This window comes from Scyliorhinus torazame, chromosome 19 (assembly GCF_047496885.1).
Source record: "Scyliorhinus torazame isolate Kashiwa2021f chromosome 19, sScyTor2.1, whole genome shotgun sequence".
NCBI lineage: Eukaryota > Metazoa > Chordata > Chondrichthyes > Carcharhiniformes > Scyliorhinidae > Scyliorhinus > Scyliorhinus torazame.
The window spans coordinates 72,912,829-72,931,791 of NC_092725.1; the positions used below are offsets into that span (position 1 = coordinate 72,912,829).

The 18,963-nt window shown below is 49.5% G+C and overlaps 1 protein-coding gene and 1 long non-coding RNA gene across 3 annotated transcripts in view; one reads left to right on the forward strand and one right to left on the reverse strand.

Moving 5' to 3' along the window:
• Window positions 1–18,963, forward strand: part of LOC140396215 (proline-rich protein 5-like) — a 174,045-nt gene that overhangs the window by 84,851 nt on the left and 70,231 nt on the right. For both annotated transcript variants that reach the window (XM_072484532.1, XM_072484531.1), the window contains exons 4-6: window positions 9,032–9,080; window positions 15,904–15,961; window positions 17,235–17,326. In XM_072484532.1, coding sequence (XP_072340633.1) covers window positions 9,032–9,080; window positions 15,904–15,961; window positions 17,235–17,326 — 199 coding nt within the window. The remainder of the gene's footprint in view (window positions 1–9,031; window positions 9,081–15,903; window positions 15,962–17,234; window positions 17,327–18,963) is intronic.
• Window positions 3,073–18,963, reverse strand: part of LOC140396219 (uncharacterized) — a 41,674-nt gene continuing 25,783 nt past the window's right edge. Inside the window, exons 2-3 of the long non-coding RNA XR_011936483.1 lie at window positions 8,992–9,113; window positions 3,073–3,211 (exon numbers count right to left, since the gene is read on the reverse strand). This is a non-coding gene — a long non-coding RNA (uncharacterized lncRNA). The remainder of the gene's footprint in view (window positions 3,212–8,991; window positions 9,114–18,963) is intronic.

An 18,963-nucleotide genomic window follows, 5' to 3' on the forward strand; every position in this document is an offset into this window, starting at 1 on the left:
ACGCTTTGGTGTGGGGAAATGGTGCTTGCTGTACATAAGTACTGTCGGCAGCTAGGGCATGTAAAAATATAGTAAATCTATCTGGCATAAAGTGATAGAGTTGCAATTGTCCATTCCCCTTCTTGTGATGGCCAAAATGTTCACGTCTGTGTGCCTACTAACTGATTCACTTGAATCAACCATCAGACATATCATTAAGCAAGCAGTTTGATGGGACCAGTGCTGATCACCAATCTTACTCTGAAATCATGACTGAGAAGTGTCTCAAGTTGGGCCATTTTGGTGCATTGAGCTTTTAAGATGTGTATTTCTTCCTCCTGTTTTCATCCTAATCCTTCTTATTCTCAAGATAACAAGTCTTGGGTTTGCTCTGAAGACAACTATGTGCCCTCAGTAACTCATCTAAAATGACAATTTAAAAAAGAAACATCAAGCTTGGTAGCACAGTGGTTAGCACTGTTGCTTCACAGCTCCAGGGTCCCAGGTTCGATTTCCGCCTTGCGTCACTGTCTGTGCGGAGTCTGCACCTTCTCCTTGTCTGTGTGGGTTTCTTCCAGGTGCTGCGGTTTTCCATTAAGTACTGAAAGACGTGCTGTTAGGTAATTTGGACATTCTGAATTCTCCCTCTGTGTACCTGAACAGGCGCCGGAGTGTGGCGACTAGGGGCTTTTCTCAGTAACTTCACTGCAGTGTTAATGCACTTGTGACAATAAAGATTTTTATTATTATTATGAGTACAGCTGAGCCTGATTCGGATGTCCATATCTGCATTCTCAGCAGTGATTAGAAGATAGCGAGCAGGGAGGGAACAACAAACGCCTCCTCATGCCAACACTTAGCCAACTCAACACAGACTAGGAATGAAACTTGCAACCTTTCCCTGTGAATATTCCAAATTGTAATCCTCTGATGCAGACTCTGCCATACTCCCATGTTTGGCAAAGGGATGATATAGAATCAGTAGGGGTTTTGCGCATTCTCTCCATTTCTGCGTGGGTCACATCCCCACAACCCAAAGATGTGTAGGATAGGTGAATTGGCTTCGCTAAATTGCCCCTTAATTGGAAAAAAAGAATTGGGTACTCTATTTTATTTTTTTTAATCAGTAGGAGTCATAGAACCAATGGAGTGCAGAAGGAGGCCATTCGGCCTATCAACTCTGCACTGGCCTTCTGAAAGAGCACTCCACCTAGGCCCCATCCCCTGCCCTATCCTCGTAACCCCATCTAACCTTTGGACACTCTAAGGGATAATTTAACATGACCAATCCAGCTAACCTGCACATCTTTGAACTGTGGGAGGAACCCGGAAGAAACCCATGAAGACACTGGGAGAACATGCAGACTCCACACAGTCACCCAGGGCTGGAATTGAACCCAGTGTTACAGACGCCTGGTCAGATCCCAACAGTGGCGAAGATACTGGACCAGAGCTGCAACATTTTTATATTTTTAAGACTGCGGAAAGATCAATTTGTTCCAGGAGCGATTGCATAAGAAATGAAGCTTGGTTATTTTTACAAACAAACTTTATTAAAACAAAAGAAAATCAATGTTTAAACTTTTAAGAACAGCTTCTATGTATCTCTTAACCCTAACACGTGATTTCCCATTAAACATCATGTAAAGTGAACAGGCAGGCAAAAATGATACTTGCATTCACAGAACATATTTCTGTGTTTGTGAAGTTCATCCAGACGCCTTTTCAAAAGCCTGTCTCTGTGGCAGATTTTCATGACCCCTCCCGGTGACTTTCCAAATCCTTCTGCTGCCCACCTGTTCGAACTTCATTCTTTCATCTCTCTAAGCCCTGCCCAGCCCCTTAAAGATGGTTCTGTCCTAGGGTGTCTAGACTTTAACGCATTGTCGCTATCTGGGCTTTTGATTGCCCACTCCTATTTACACAAAAGAAAATGGCCGTGCTATGAATATGCGATTAACCTCCAATTTACGGACACAAGGCCATCTGAGTCTGGAATGAGCTAGTGGCTGATCAGACCAGAGTGTCCCGGAGGACAGTGAATCTTGAGTGACTCACCCTGGCTGATCATGGGTATCCTGTTTATTCTCATTAATGAGTTTAAGTCCGAATGGGATGGTGTGACTCAGTGCTAGCAGTTTGACCCTCAGTCTGTTAAACCCTAAATTGTCCACTACATTTGTGATCCAATTTCCTAACCTCTCCCTATCGCACTATGAGGCCGCCCAGTCACCTCTGCCAGTGAAAATATTCTAATTGCGCTATATTGAAGCAAACCAATCTCAGCATTACCAACTAACACTGCACAACTTATTTAAGCTTTCCTTGTTGAGTACTACCCCATATTTGTAGCCTTATTAGTCATTCCCTGACAAACATCAACTAACTTGGCATTAATCTCAGATTGAACCTGAACTTTGTTGCTGTATCGTTCAGAACCACACCTCATTGTCCTTTTTTGCCACAAGAAAGTGAACACTTACAACTGCATATATTTTTTGAGTATCCAGTTTAATCAATGGTAATGACAACACTGGTGAACTGATAGGGGGGATGTTTAAAGTCAAGTAACTTAAGACGGTTCTATTCAGCGAACTGCAGTAATGGTGCACTTTGTTGAGGTTGACAATCATTTTAAACCCATACTCTAGATTGTACTATCAGCAGTTCTTCCCCCCCCTGAGTTTCCTCTTCTGAAGGATCCCTCGTGACTGATATTTGAGCTGAAATGTTTAGAAGGCAGACTGAAATAACAAAAAGACTGTTGATGGTAAAAACAAAGAACAACACACAAGGTGGCGTGTTTCACATGACTGTAACAAGTCAAGTGGTCAAAATGGTGTGAGACCATAAAAGTGACACTGGGAGATTTATTCAAAACCACCTGAAAATTAGGCTGTGGTTTTTTTGAAGACCATCTAAACTGTGTGTTTACTGCATTGCGAATAACACACTTAATGTCTGTTGCTGGTTTTCATTGAGTTTATACTGCTTTTTTATCAGGGGGGTTTATTTCTTTTAAAGCAGTATTAAATTCAGATCAGCCATTAATTCATTGAATGGCAGAATAAGCTTGAGGGGCTAAGTGGTCAACCGTAAGTCCTCATTCAAATAATGTTGCTGTGTTCCTTAAATGAAATAATCTTCATCGAATCAGATTTTCCCATTATAACCAATGAAAAGCCTGCAAATAGGTTCTGTAGGATCTTTATCATCACTGAACAAATATGCCCTGTAAGTTAAAATATGGTACATTGTAAAAATCCTATATTCGTAAATGAAATAACTTATAAATTAAAATAAATTTTAAAATACGAAAGGAAAGAAACTAATCCTTTCTACTTGTGAGTTATCTGCAGCTTGCCGACTCTCTCACTCGCAATTCACTCCTGTGAACCCTTGCTTTGATCAGGGCAGTCAGGAAGAGGAAGTGAGCGAGAGGAGCTGCAAATAGGAGGATCAGGGAGGGACGTAGGACGGGAGTGGGTGGGTGAGAGGAGGGTGGGAGGGTGAGGGGAGGATGGGAGTGTGTGGGAGGGTAAGGGGAGGATGGGAGTGTGTGGGAGGGGGAGGGGGAGGGGAGGGAAGGAGTGAGGGAGCAGGGTGAGGGAGCAGGGTGGGAGGGTGAGGGAGCAGGATGGGAGTGAGTAGGAGGGTGAGGGAGCAGGATGGGCATTGAGTGTGAGGGAGCAGGGTGGGAGTGAGTGGGAGGGTGAGGGAGCAGGGTGGGAGTGAGTGGGAGGGTGAGGGAGCAGGGTGGGAGGGTGAGGGAGCAGGGTGGGAGGGTGAGGGAGCAGGGTGGGAGGGTGAGGGAGCAGGGTGGGAGGGTGAGGGAGCAGGGTGGGAGGGTGAGGGAGCAGGGTGGGAGGGTGAGGGAGCAGGGTGGGAGGGTGAGGGAGCAGGGGGTGAGGGAGCAGGGTGGGAGGGTGAGGGAGCAGGGTGGGAGGGTGAGGGAGCAGGGTGGGAGGGTGAGGGAGCAGGGTGGGAGGGTGAGGGAGCAGGGTGGGAGGGTGAGGGAGCAGGGTGGGAGGGTGAGGGAGCAGGGTGGGAGGGTGAGGGAGCAGGGTGGGAGGGTGAGGGAGCAGGGTGGGAGGGTGAGGGAGCAGGGTGGGAGGGTGAGGGAGCAGGGTGGGAGGGTGAGGGAGCAGGGTGGGAGGGTGAGGGAGCAGGGTGGGAGGGTGAGGGAGCAGGGTGGGAGGGTGAGGGAGCAGGGTGGGAGGGTGAGGGAGCAGGGTGGGAGGGTGAGGGAGCAGGGTGGGAGGGTGAGGGAGCAGGGTGGGAGGGTGAGGGAGCAGGGTGGGAGGGTGAGGGAGCAGGGTGGGAGGGTGAGGGAGCAGGGTGGGAGGGTGAGGGAGCAGGGTGGGAGGGTGAGGGAGCAGGGTGGGAGGGTGAGGGAGCAGGGTGGGAGGGTGAGGGAGCAGGGTGGGAGGGTGAGGGAGCAGGGTGGGAGGGTGAGGGAGCAGGGTGGGAGGGTGAGGGAGCAGGGTGGGAGGGTGAGGGAGCAGGGTGGGAGGGTGAGGGAGCAGGGTGGGAGGGTGAGGGAGCAGGGTGGGAGTGAGTAGGAGGGTGAGGGAGCAGGGTGGGCAGTGAGTGGGAGGGTGAGGGAGCAGGGTGGGCAGTGAGTGGGAGGGTGAGGGAGCAGTGTGGGAGTGAGTGGAAGGGTGAGGGAGCAGTGTGGGAGTGAGTGGAAGGGTGAGGGAGCAGAGTGGAAGGGTGAGGGAGCAGAGTGGGAGGGTGAGGGAGCAGGATGGGCAGTGAGTGGGAGGGGGAGGGAGCAGAGTGGGAGGGTGAGGGAGCAGGGTGGCAGTGAGGGGGAGGGTGGGTGTGAGTGGGAAGGTGAGGGAGCAGGATGGGAGTGAGTGGGAGGGTGAGGGAGCAGGGTGGGAGTGAGTGGGAGGGGGAGGGAGCAGAGTGGGAGGGTGAGGGAGCAGTGTGGGAGTGAGTGGGAGGGTGAGGGAGCAGGGTGGCAGTGAGTGGGAGGGTGAGGGAGCAGGGTGGCAGTGAGTGGGAGGGGGGGTGTGAGGGGGGAGGGGGGGTGTGAGGGGGGAGGGTGGGTGTGAGGGGGGAGGGTGGGTGTGAGGGGGGAGGGTGGGTGTGAGGGGGGAGGGTGGGTGTGAGGGGGGAGGGTGGGTGTGAGGGGGGAGGGTGGGTGTGAGGGGGGAGGGTGGGTGTGAGGGGGGAGGGTGGGTGTGAGGGGGGAGGGTGGGTGTGAGGGGGGAGGGTGGGTGTGAGGGGGGAGGGTGGGTGTGAGGGGGGAGGGTGGGTGTGAGGGGGGAGGGTGGGTGTGAGGGGGGAGGGTGGGTGTGAGGGGGGAGGGTGGGTGTGAGGGGGGAGGGTGGGTGTGAGGGGGGAGGGTGGGTGTGAGGGGGGAGGGTGGGTGTGAGGGGGGAGGGTGGGTGTGAGGGGGGAGGGTGGGTGTGAGGGGGGAGGGTGGGTGTGAGGGGGGAGGGTGGGTGTGAGGGGGGAGGGTGGGTGTGAGGGGGGAGGGTGGGTGTGAGGGGGGAGGGTGGGTGTGAGGGGGGAGGGTGGGTGTGAGGGGGGAGGGTGGGTGTGAGGGGGGAGGGTGGGTGTGAGGGGGGAGGGTGGGTGTGAGGGGGGAGGGTGGGTGTGAGGGGGGAGGGTGGGTGTGAGGGGGGAGGGTGGGTGTGAGGGGGGAGGGTGGGTGTGAGGGGGGAGGGTGGGTGTGAGGGGGGAGGGTGGGTGTGAGGGGGGAGGGTGGGTGTGAGGGGGGAGGGTGGGTGTGAGGGGGGAGGGTGGGTGTGAGGGGGGAGGGTGGGTGTGAGGGGGGAGGGTGGGTGTGAGGGGGGAGGGTGGGTGTGAGGGGGGAGGGTGGGTGTGAGTGGGAGAGGGAGAGTGAGGGAGCAGGGTGGGAGTGAGTGGGAGAGGGAGAGTGAGGGAGCAGGATGGGAGTGAGTGGGAGGGTGAGGGAGCGGGATGGGAGTGAGTGGGAGGGTGAGGGAGCGGGATGGGAGTGAGTGGGAGGGTGAGGGAGCGGGATGGGAGTGAGTGGGAGGGTGAGGGAGCAGAGTGGGAGGGTGAGGGAGCAGAATGGGAGTGAGTGGGAGGGTGAGGGAGCAGAGTGGGAGCGAGTGGGAGGGCGAGGGAGCAGGGTGGGAGTGAGTGGCAGGGTGAGGTGAGGGTGGGAGTGAGTGGGAGGGTGAGGGAGCAGGGTGGGAGTGAGTGGGAGGGTGAGGGAGCAGGGTGGGAGTGAGTGGGAGGGTGAGGGGAGTGTGGGAGTGAGTGGGTGGGTGAGGGGAGGGTGGGAGTGAGTGGGAGGGTGAAGGAGCAGGGTTGGAGTGAGTGGAGGGTGGGTGTGAGTGGGAAGGTGAGGGAGCCGGATGGGAGTGAGTGGGAGGGTGAGGGAGCAGGGTGGGAGTGAGTGGGAGGGGGAGGGAGCAGAGTGGGAGTGAGTGGGAGGGTGAGGGAGCAGGATGGGAGTGAGTGGGAGGGTGAGGGAGCAGGATGGGAGTGAGTGGGAGGGTGAGGGAGCAGGGTGGAAGTGAGTGGGAGGGTGAGGGAGCAGGGTGGGAGGGTGAGGGAGCAGGATGGGAGTGAGTGGGAGGGTGAGGGAGCAGGATGGGAGTGAGTGGGAGGGTGAGGGAGCAGGGTGGGAGTGAGTGGGAGGGTGAAGGAGCAGGGTGGGAGTGAGTGGGAGGGTGAGGGTGCAGGATGGGAGTGACTGGGAGGGTGAGGGAGCAGGGTGGGAGGGTGAGGGAGCAGGGTGGGAGGGTGAGGGAGCAGGGTGGGAGGGTGAGGGAGCAGGGTGGGAGGGTGAGGGAGCAGGGTGGGAGGGTGAGGGAGCAGGGTGGGAGGGTGAGGGAGCAGGGTGGGAGGGTGAGGGAGCAGGGTGGGAGGGTGAGGGAGCAGGGTGGGAGGGTGAGGGAGCAGGGTGGGAGGGTGAGGGAGCAGGGTGGGAGGGTGAGGGAGCAGGGTGGGAGGGTGAGGGAGCAGGGTGGGAGGGTGAGGGAGCAGGGTGGGAGGGTGTGGGAGCAGGGTGGGAGGGTGAGGGAGCAGGGTGGGAGGTTGAGGGAGCAGGGTGGGAGGGTGAGGGAGCAGGGTGGGAGGGTGAGGGAGCAGGGTGGGAGGGTGAGGGAGCAGGGTGGGAGGGTGAGGGAGCAGGGTGGGAGGGTGAGGGAGCAGGGTGGGAGGGTGAGGGAGCAGGGTGGGAGGGTGAGGGAGCAGGGTGGGAGGGTGAGGGAGCAGGGTGGGAGGGTGAGGGAGCAGGGTGGGAGGGTGAGGGAGCAGGGTGGGAGGGTGAGGGAGCAGGGTGGGAGGGTGAGGGAGCAGGGTGGGAGGGTGAGGGAGCAGGGTGGGAGGGTGAGGGAGCAGGGTGGGAGGGTGAGGGAGCAGGGTGGGAGGGTGAGGGAGCAGGGTGGGAGGGTGAGGGAGCAGGGTGGGAGGGTGAGGGAGCAGGGTGGGAGGGTGAGGGAGCAGGGTGGGAGGGTGAGGGAGCAGGGTGGGAGGGTGAGGGAGCAGGGTGGGAGGGTGAGGGAGCAGGGTGGGAGGGTGAGGGAGCAGGGTGGGAGGGTGAGGGAGCAGGGTGGGAGGGTGAGGGAGCAGGGTGGGAGGGTGAGGGAGCAGGGTGGGAGGGTGAGGGAGCAGGGTGGGAGGGTGAGGGAGCAGGGTGGGAGGGTGAGGGAGCAGGGTGGGAGGGTGAGGGAGCAGGGTGGGAGGGTGAGGGAGCAGGGTGGGAGGGTGAGGGAGCAGGGTGGGAGGGTGAGGGAGCAGGGTGGGAGGGTGAGGGAGCAGGGTGGGAGGGTGAGGGAGCAGGGTGGGAGGGTGAGGGAGCAGGGTGGGAGGGTGAGGGAGCAGGGTGGGAGGGTGAGGGAGCAGGGTGGGAGGGTGAGGGAGCAGGGTGGGAGGGTGAGGGAGCAGGGTGGGAGGGTGAGGGAGCAGGGTGGGAGGGTGAGGGAGCAGGGTGGGAGGGTGAGGGAGCAGGGTGGGAGGGTGAGGGAGCAGGGTGGGAGGGTGAGGGAGCAGGGTGGGAGGGTGAGGGAGCAGGGTGGGAGTGAGTGAGGGAGCAGGGTGGGAGTGAGTGGGAGGGTGAGGGAGCAGGATGGGCAGTGAGTGGAGTGACCGAGCTGGAGGGTGGGCAGTGGGTGGGAGAGGCCACTCTAAAATACCGCCCATGTGGACTAGCAACTCCACGTCAGCCCGGCACAAACCAACGCTAAAACGGAAATCCTGATGCCCAGCACATATACCAGCCCCATTATGTCGTCCACTTTAAAGTGGAATGAAAGGGCAGCACGGTGGCACAATGGTTAGCACTGCTGTCTCACGGCCCCAAGGTCCCAGGTTCGAATCCCAGCTCTGGGTCACTGTCCGTGTGGAGTTTGGATATTCTCCCCGTGTTTGCGTGCGTTTTGCCCCCACAACCCAAAGATGTGCAGGTTCGGTGGAGTGGCCATGTTAAATTGCCCCTTAATTGGAAAAAAATAATTAATTGGGTACTCTAAATTTATTTTTAAAAAGTGGAATGACTTAATGTGGGGCAACTAAATGGGGACATCGTGTACTCCTGTCCCTAATAGGTTGAAGTGGTGTTTTTTATAACCCGTGTGATTGTTTACTCATTTCAGTTTTCCAGCCACTGTAGTGTGAAAACGCTTTCCGTTTTTGACCCTCGAGGGTGGCAGGCGCCATTTTATCCTACCTCTGTCCATCGGGAAACTGACGGGATCAAATGCAATGCTGCTTTTACACCCTGCCAATTTTAACCATCCTATGGATTTCCTGGCTAGTGTGATTAACATAACCCCATTTGCTCCACCATCAACAATGCCCAAGATCAGATTTATCAGAGTGAGAATCAGAGTAAAGCTCCCCGGCAATGACCATAAAATGTGTCTTGGTCATAAACTCAGAAATGTACCACTTGGTGCACAAATGTAAAAATGTTTATCTTTCACACCATCCCCCTATGGCCTTTGAGTGAACTTACGAATTATGGGCAGCTTTGAACAATGAATCCGTACCAAGTAACAACTGGTTTAGACTGCCCCAACTTACTTCTGATCTTGATTATGTTTTTTTCATTTCCTTGGTGCAGGCAATTGTTGAAAACTGAGCTTGGATCGTTTTTCACCGAGTATCTTCAGGTCGGTATCGTGTATTTTTCCTCAGTCACCACTCTGAAATGTTAATGTACAGACTTTGATTTTTTTTTTTTTACGTATACTGATATCTGTCCCCATATGAAACCAGTTGAAAACGTATATGAAACTGTATACCCGGCCCATCTGGGGCAAGGAGGAAGTGGGCCTTACTATCTGAAACCCAAAGTTCCTCAAGAACCTTGACAAGACTTTAGCGACACTACGTGTGTGTTGGCAATATGTTATGACGTTCTGTACATATTGTGGATTACTGTATTTAAAGTCAGGGTAAGAGAGAAGTGAAATACATTGTGGGGATAGGAGGAAGTATGGCGGTTCTCCAGTAGCTCTAATTATACATTGTGAGTGGAAATTTCCCAAATTAGTGGTACTTTGTGAACGAAGAACTGCTCTGCAATTTACATGTTTTTTACCGTTCTTTTTAAAATAACTTTTTCCTTTGACAAATGGGCAATTATGTTGTGAAGAAATCCAAGCCTGTGTAACATTGCATCGTTCCACCACTTCAACAGTGACCTCTTATCAGTCCTTCCTGGTTTATTTCTCACCAGTAGAAATGGTCGAGGAGGGATACATATCCGCATGACAAAGTCCTTGTCAAAGGGCTTACATTGCCCATCAGGGCCACTGTCGGAGTTCCTCAACAGAGGGAGGTGGAGCATGCCTGTTTACTCTGATTTATTACACAGCAAGCTCCTGAGCTGGCTTTAAATATACCGCAAGGGCTTACATGAATTTATGGTTGTCGCTCAATAGCACAAGACCTCAGCCTCTTTGCAAATCCTCGCTGATGTCCTCCCAGCACTTTCTCAGCTCATCCCTTTCCTTTTTAAAAATATATTTAGAGTACCCAATTATTTATTTTAGCGTGGCCAATCCACCTAGCCTGCACATCATTGGGTTGTGGGGTTGAGAGCCACGCAGACACGGGGAGAATGTGCAAACTCCACACGGACAGTGACCCGGAGCAGGGATTGAACCCGGGTCCTCGGCGCCATGAGGCAGCAGTGCTAACCACCATACCGCCCACATCTCTTTCCTAATAGTCACCTCCCATTTCTTCCATATCCACAAGTGTTGGAACACTCGCTTTGCTCTTTCATCTGCCACCCTTCCTAAAATCCAACTTGTCCAAAGCGCAGTTGCACGTATCCTAATGGATACTGTTGACAAACCATGCCATTGCTACTGCCCTATGCTGCTCTCAATCCCCCAATATGTCACATTTAAAATCCTTGTCCTCATTTAAACATCCTTCCTTGACCCTATCTACCACTCTTCCCCAGCCATATATCCAATGCTGAACACTATTGTCTGACTCTAGCTTCCAATGAATTTCAGCCCCCCCCTTTGCCCAGTCTATGCTGGCAAAACATTTCGTTATTTCCAATCTGCTGTTTGGAAGTCCCATCTAAACCTCGCCCTATTTCCCTCGCTCAAACTTAAAATAATCCTCAAAGCCCATCTCTTTACCAAGCTTTCAACCACCCCTCCTTATTTCTCCTTTCTGCTGCATTATTTTTCTTGCACTCAGTGGTGAAGTGCCTTGTAGGATGTTTTATGACATCAAAGATGCTGTATAAATGCAAGTTGTTTCTACTACTGCTGCTGTTGTATAAACCTTGTTGCTTGCCCTAGGAGGTTTACGTAGCCCCGCTTTCTAACAGGATATCGTTCTTCGATCTCAGCATGAAAGTAAACCAAGGGATCGATTCTGAATTTGAGCTGTGGAAACCTCTCCTGTTGGGAGAGTTCATCATTGATGATCACAGGATTGTCAGTTTGAACGTGTTGTGTGGAAATGGTTGTGAGGTGAACTGAACAGTGAAAATCTAACATTTTTGTAAATAGTCTCATTATGTGAAAGCAGTAACTTCTGAAGTTATGTAAGATTTTAATTTTTTTGTCAACAATGAAGTAAATCTCAAAACACATTGAACCACTGACCAGTCTTTGGGCTCATTTTAGGACCACAAAATATGAAAGCAGACCGTCCATGGACGCTGAACCATATTATTGTACTAAATTCATATTGGGCACAATCTATTGGCCACATTTGTGCCCGACTGGCCGGTAGATGTCGAGACGAGCCTCACGCGGGCTTCCCGGTAGCCATGACGCCTCACGGGATCTACCCAACCCCGCTTAACCAGAATCCCACTCAATGGGTGGGACCAGCCGAATGCGCTTCAATAGGTTTTAAACCTCCTTGAGCATACTTAGCTGCAATCTGCCGGCCTCCCCAGGGAGTCCCCAGCTGGGAGCCATTCAGCACTGGTCCACACAAACGTGGACCAGGCGGAAGGGCACCAGGGGGTTTCCTAGGTCATTGGAGGCCCCTAGGCAGTCAGGGATCGTGCAGGATGGCCTCCTGGTTTTCCCCCCTGGAAGACAGGCAAAATGGCACTGCCATCTTGATACTGCCAAGGTGCCCACGTGGCACCACAAAGCCAGCAGGAGCACTCCACAGGGAGGGTTACAGGGCATGGAGGGGGATTTGAGGGGAGAGGCCTGTAAGTGGGTGTGGAGGTCTGAAGAGGGGGTCCTCGGGAACCTCCTACCACGGTGTCCTCACTTTGGGGGGAGAGGGTGGAGTAATGTCCGTGTGTGTGTGTGTGTGTGTGTGTGGAGGGGGGGGGGGGCAGGAATGGGGGAGGTGGGGGAGGAGAGGAAGAGGTGAGAAACTCCAGTGAGCAGCACGGTGGCGCAGTGGTTAGCACTGCTGTCTCACAGCTCCCAGGTTCGATCCCGGCTCTGGGTCACTGTCTGTGTGGAGTTTGCACATTCTCCCCGTGTTTGCGTGTGTTTCGCCCCCACAATCCCAAAGATGTGCAGGGTAGGTGGATTGGCCACGCTAAATTGCCCCTTAATTGGAAAAAATGAATTGGGTACACTCAATTTAAAAACACAAAACTCCCCAGGGACCAGAAAAGTGACTCCGTGTGGTTAGATAACGGTGGGGTACCTGCCAACAGAGTGATAAATGTCCCTTGGAAACATCTCCGTTAGATCGCGCACGTTATTTGATGTTAGTGTTTTGGCTGTTTCTTTGTTCTTGTACTCAACAAATTTTTCATTTCTGTATTCAGTGCTGCTCTGTATCCCAGAGAGGCTGTTTTCGGTAAATGCCAAGGGAACAGATTTCTCCGTTCTGTTTGTTTCAGCTACTGTTTTGATTCTGTGCTTTCGGGCATGATCATTCTTGTTTTCAAAAAGTTGGGCAGAATAACATTCGGGTACACTTGAGTTTATCTTTAATGGCCAAACAAATTAAATGAGTTGTCAAAGAACAAGTGAACAGTAGCAATAACACAATCATTGATAAGCTTAGCTAACTCCCATGCAGCAGAAACGAAGAGGTTTATGACTGCTGTGCTAACATTCTTGTGCAATGATTACTTATTTTTCCTATCATGTACGGAGTCACCTGGTTGAGTCTCTCTGAAAGCTTTCGACAAGCTCACTCATTTGAACAAAAAAGATTGATGACTTTAATGTAACTGTTAATTAAATAAGCTACTAATCAAAAATATTGGAACAAACAACAACTTGTACTTTGCACAGCGCCTCAATGTAATAAATCATGAGGTGCTTCCTGGAAGTGTTACAAAGTAAAGTTTGACCATCCCAAAAGAGGTTTGTATTTCGATTGAATGGTGTGCTTTCTACCCTGTCTCATCCTACAAATTAAGATGCTGTTGTGATAATGATATTGAGCTAAGTTTACACGTTATATCTGAGTGAAGCTGCTTTATCACTTCTTGTATCGTGAATGAATTAGAATTAAAGACGCCAATACTTTTCAGAATATTACTTTTCACTGTATTTCGGTACACGTGACAATAAACCAAAATCAAATCTAAATTTTAGAGGGAATGCTTCATTTTTGTCTCAATTGAGAAAACAAACTTCCACTTTTATAGTGCCTTAGGTCCTCAAGACCTCCCAAATGGAACTCTGTAAGCTCTGTGTTTTAACACATACACATCTTTTGTTAAAATGGCAAGCAAAGTCATTTAATAGACACACATTAAAATGCTTGCATTGGGGGGGTCAGTTTAGCTCAATGGGCTAGGCAGCTGGTTCTTGATGCAGAGCAAGACCTGCAGCGAAGGTTCATTTCCCCTACCAGCTGAGGTTATTCATGAAGGCCCCACCTTCTCAAACTTGCCCCTCGTCTGAGGTGTGGTGATCCTCGGGTTAAATCGCCACCGGTCAGTTCTCCCCCTCAAAGGGGAAAGCAGCCTATGGTCATCTGGGACTATGGCGACTTTACCTTTACAGCTTAGAGCATATTCAATTAATATTTTAAGCACTGTTTAGGGGATTCTAGTGTTGCCTTTTATTTTTGTATTTAAATATTTTGATGCATTCATCATAATAATAATGCTGATTCTTATACATGGTATAAACTTGACATTCAAAATGCAATAGATGAAAGTACTGCAAAGTAATACTGTTCCTGACAGCATTGAGTTTGGTGTAGTTCCAATATGTCCTGTTGCTAAATGACACTGGGTGCCAACAATGAAAATGGAAAATATCTGGTAATGTTTGCATTTAAAACTCTGGGAAGGAATGTCACTAAATCATAGAATCCCTACAGTGCAGAAGAAGGCCATTCAGCCCATCAAGTGTACACCGACCCTCTGACAGCACACCCTAACTGGACCCGTTCCTACCCCCCCCCCCCCCCCCCCCCCGCCCCCATCCTATGTCTCTAACCCCACAACCCCATGTAATCTTTGGACACTATGGGCAATTTAATATTGCCAATCCACCTAACGTACACATCTTTGGACTGGAGGGAGGAAACTGGAGCACTATGCAAACACAGAGAGAATGTACAAACTCCACACAGACAGTCATCCGAGGGCAGAATTGAACCCGGGTCCCTGGCATTGTGAGGCAGCAGTGCTGATGGATTTCTTACGTTCCACATGGGCTATGCAGTTTACAAATTTAAGTCCACTGCTTAACTACAGAAATAGCTGATTCAAAGTGAACTAGCACTTGGTTCCACTTAAAAAATGCCCTTCCGACCTCAATCCCCAGAAAACCGATCTTGTTTCTTGGAAGAATAGAGACTCTGCCTTTTTAACAAGATCCCTAAACCTAGATACTGTTGAAATGACGATTTGTGTCTTTGTAAATCGTTTTACAGTCAGCCTTAGTTTCTGGAGCAGGTAATAATTGGCACATTTTGTAAAATGTTTCCATGGTTACTGATGGGGGATGAGTTAACTCAAGTACTAGCAGCACAAATGTTTCCCTGATGGTTTGTGTTACATTGTCTCAATATTTGTACCAGAAAGGGCAGCACTGTGGCAGTGGGTTAGCCCTGCTGCCTCACGGCACCGAGGTCCCAAGTTCAATCCTGACTCTGGGTCACTGTCCGTGTGGAGTTTGCACATTCTCCCTGTGCTTGCGTGGGTTTCGCCCCCACAACCCAAAAAAGATGTGCAGGGTAGGTGGATTGGCCACACTAAATTGCCCCTTAATTGGAAAAAATGAATTGGGTACTCTAAATTTTTTTAAAAACAAAAACAAAATATTTGGACAAGAAATGTATAATAAATGCACACTTTTGCTAAACATTAAACACCTTGCTTCCATGTTGCTTCATAGGTGTGACAGCGTTGCTTTTAGATTGTCACCTGTGCTAACCGTTTCAAGCTCCGATGGGCTCAGCACACAGTACTGATATTGAATAGTTTGCTGTCTGATGCCTATTACAAATCACCAGACATCAAGTTGATTCCAAATCAGATCGAGTACCTCAAACTCCTAAACATCTTTGTTGTCCTTTATACAATAGCACAGTGCTGTTTTGTATATGACTCGATTCATGTCCAAAAACAAGCTGGTAAAATAATAGTTTACTTCAACAGCAACATTTTTAAAGATATTATTGTTAGTGAAAAATAAATTGCCCCAGATTAACATCAATTCTGAATGAGGAGCAGGAGTGGGCCACTTTTCTCCTCGGACCTGCTGCGCCAAATAGTGTCTTGGGATCATTTACATCCACCTAAGAAGCAAACCGGACTAGCATCTCACTTGACATATGGTGCCTCCAACAGAGATGTACTCCCTCAGCACTTCACTCGAGCAAAAGCCTAGATTTATGTACTTGAATCCTGGGGTCAGGCTTGAACCCACAACCTTCTGATTCAGAGGCAAGAGCACTACCTGCTGAGCCACAGCTGATTAGTACATATATTTATTTCTGCTGCATCACAGTTTAATTAGTTAACCCTTCCGATCTAGTTTGTCTGCATCCATGAACCCATTTTCTATTTAGCGGTAACAAAAGAAATATCATCATTCTTCATTTGAGAAATGAATCTGAGAAAAAAACTTTTTTTTCGTCCTGTTTTTCTCCTCCTTCTTTATATTCTATCTGCACAATGTACCTGCCCAAGCTGAAAGCCAAGGCTGGATATCTGATCCTAGACCTTTGCCAGCATTACTGGAGGTAAACGGATATGGTAAAACTGGGGGAATGAGGGACCAGATATCCGGGTCTCCACTTGAGCACCAGTATTCTGAAGCTTGGACACAAATATATTTAACAGGTGCGCAGGAGCAATCTTGGGGTGATTGTCTGATTTTTCATTTCCTCTGTAGAGTAACGCTTGGCTGACAATTCAGTGCTTCCTCAATGTGGCACAGTTGAAACCTGGAATTCATGATGGAATGTATGATTGCAATCTCTGAATATAGGAACCATGAATATAGGAACCAGAGTGTTTGTAAATATGGTGAATTTTGATTTTCTTTTGTTGTTTCCTTCCTTGTGTAGAATCAGCTGCTGACTAAAGGCATGGTGATTTTGAGGGACAAAATTCGATTTTATGAAGGTAAGACGGTATTTTGCTTTTATGCTTTGTTGCTGTGTGTGCCGCTTCAATTCCGAAATTGTGATGGTGGTCCTGACCAACTGAGAGAACTGCTGCTGATGCCAGGTGGAATTGTCCACGAAGTGTTCTTCAGAAACGAGCCAAACATCAGGTCACCTCCTGTGTCTTTGACTAAAATGTCTAATCAGATTGTGGTGTGCATAGACAAGGTAACCTTTTTGCTCCTGCTACCCTTAAGCACCAACAAGGCTTCCACCACCTCATTCCATCTCAAAGACCAGGAGGGTGGCAGAGTCTGCGGTGCGGACTTTGCCACAGCAACTATTAATATTGCCGTATAATTGACGGATGGGAACAAAGCTACATGGGCTAGATCCGATCCTGCGAATTTTATTCCTCCTTTTCCTCTCCTCTACTCCAAATCTGAGTTATTTGACAAGGAATTCATGATCCTACAACTGGAGCTACAACATCGTATACCACCTGAAATTCAGGTCCCACACTGCCCTATTAACTGGGGAGAATCAAAATGAAGGAAAGAGGGATGGTGCAGCAGAGTGTGAAGAAATAACTCCTTACTAATTGAGTTATATTTTCTGCCCAGTTAATAATTTGGCAAATGTTCTTTGACATCATTGTGCTGATATTTTTGGAAAGTCCTTCATTGATGAGCATCCATTATTGAAAAGCCTGTGCATTTTCAAGTGCGTGGTTGAATGAACCTTCTAATGAATGGAAATGATCAGATGTCCATGCAGGCACAATATTTACTTTGGCAGTAACACATGATGATAAATATCGTAGCCAAACATCTCTATGCTCACACATTACTTTAGCAGTTCATGGTTATAAACTAAACATTACAGAATGGGGACATATCTTGCTGTGTTAGCAAATGTGGATTACTGCGTAGGTGTAGTACTAATGCCTGCACCATGGTAACATGGAGACAATAAGTTAAAACCAAAGAATACGATGAATAACGAAGAGCTTTTTGTACTGTTAACCTTTTCTATTTCTTAGATTGCTGACAAAAGAGAAATGTCGACGCTTTTTGTCTTGGACTCATCAGGACACTTCAAAGGGAAAACAACAATTTATACTGGATAAAAAGAAAGCGTTGATCCTTCTCATACAATGTAAATTGTTGTTTCCTTTTATCGGCATTCCTGATGAGTGCAAGACAAAAAACTTCGACATGTCACCTTTTTCAGCAATATTCACATTTTGTACTGCCAAACGACTATTTATTAGATTGTGCATTTTTATATAGGACAGAAATTACTCGACACAGTGGCTGAAATTTGGGACTTCTTCTTTTGTGACATCCTTCCTATGCTCCAGGCAATATTTCACCCTGTCCAGGTAGGATGTTTAAATAAAATGTCCCTTTCCCCTGTCCCACTCGCTTCCAAAATATGTTGTAAACCTTGTGTATCTTGCTTCTTGAACTCCTCTCCCTTAAAGTGAAGGCAGAAATGGTGATTCTGTTCTGGTGCTGATCATTAACCCCAATTCCGCTTCTCAGCATAGGCAGGTGACCACTCAGCAACTAATAATATAACCCCCCTGAGTGACTCTGAAATGGAAAACAAAGCTAAATTGGTAGCAGATGTGTTTTAGCTTCAAAGCACGTTGCAAATACAGCAGTTGAAGTAATTTAGTGGGTTCAAAGAGTCTCAGAAATTAGGAACTGTTATATGAAAATAGTTGTCATGGGGCGGGATTATAAACCTCTTATTGACCTTGCTACATGATGTTGACACCATGAAATCATGCATTATGTAAGAAGGACAACTTCCTCATGGAGCATGGACATCACTTGTTAGAACAGGAAGTATTTATTAGTTGAGGGTTTTTTGCAATAAAGGCAGAAGAGGACTGTAGGTAAAGTTTAATAATGTACCTTTTTAAGATTTGCTAAATTCAAATATTCCATGGATCTATTTTTACTTGTATTGATTCTGCTCATTTCTCTACTGCTTTAATTTATTTGAGTAGAGTAGAGTAACTAAGTAAATCATCTACATGGCTTATGATCGTCTTGTCTAAGTTCTGATCACCTGACTTTTTAAAAAAAATAATTTTTATTAATGGTTTTCATAAAATATCAATAACAAAATGAGAAAGAGAAAAAAAAAAGAACCCAACAGGGGTAAGTACAAAACACAATCTAAAAAAGCAACCCCCCCAAACCCCCCCCCGCCCCCGGTACCTAAATAATAAATTAACATTAACACCCCGACTTAAGACAACAGGTATATACACACCCTCAGACCCTTCCAGTGTAAATAACATAAACAAAAATAAAGTAAACCCCCCCACCCCCCAGCTGCTGCTGCCATTGACCAATGTCTAGCGTTCTGCCAGAAAGTCTAAGAACGGTTGCCACCGCCTAAAGAACCCTTGTACCGACCCTCTCAAGGCAAATTTCACCCTCTCCAATTTAATGAACCCTGCCATATCGCTGATCCAGGATTCCACGCTTGGGGGCCTCGTATCTTTCCACTGAAGGAGAATCCTTCGCCGGGCTACCAGGGACGCAAAGGGCAGAATTCCGGCCTCTTTCGCCTCCTGCACTCCCGGCTCCTCTGCCACCCCAAATATTGCGAGCCCCCAGCCCGGTTTGACCCTGGATCCTACCACCCTCGACACCGTCCTCGCTACGCCCTTCCAAAATTCCTCCAGCACGGGGCATGCCCAGAACATATGGGTGTGATTAGCTGGGCTCCCTGAGCACCTAACACACCTATCCTCACCCCCAAAGAATCTGCTCATCCTTGTCCCGGTCATGTGTGCCCTGCGCAGCATCTTAAACTGTATGAGGCTGAGCCTCGCGCATGAAGAGGAAGAGTTCATCCTCCCTAGGGCATCTGCCCACGTCCCCTCTTCGATCTCCTCTCCCAACTCCTCCTCCCACTTTCCTTTCAACTCCACCACCGAGGCCTCCTCCTCCTCCTGCATCACCTGGTAAGTTTCCGAGATCTTCCCCAATCCCACCC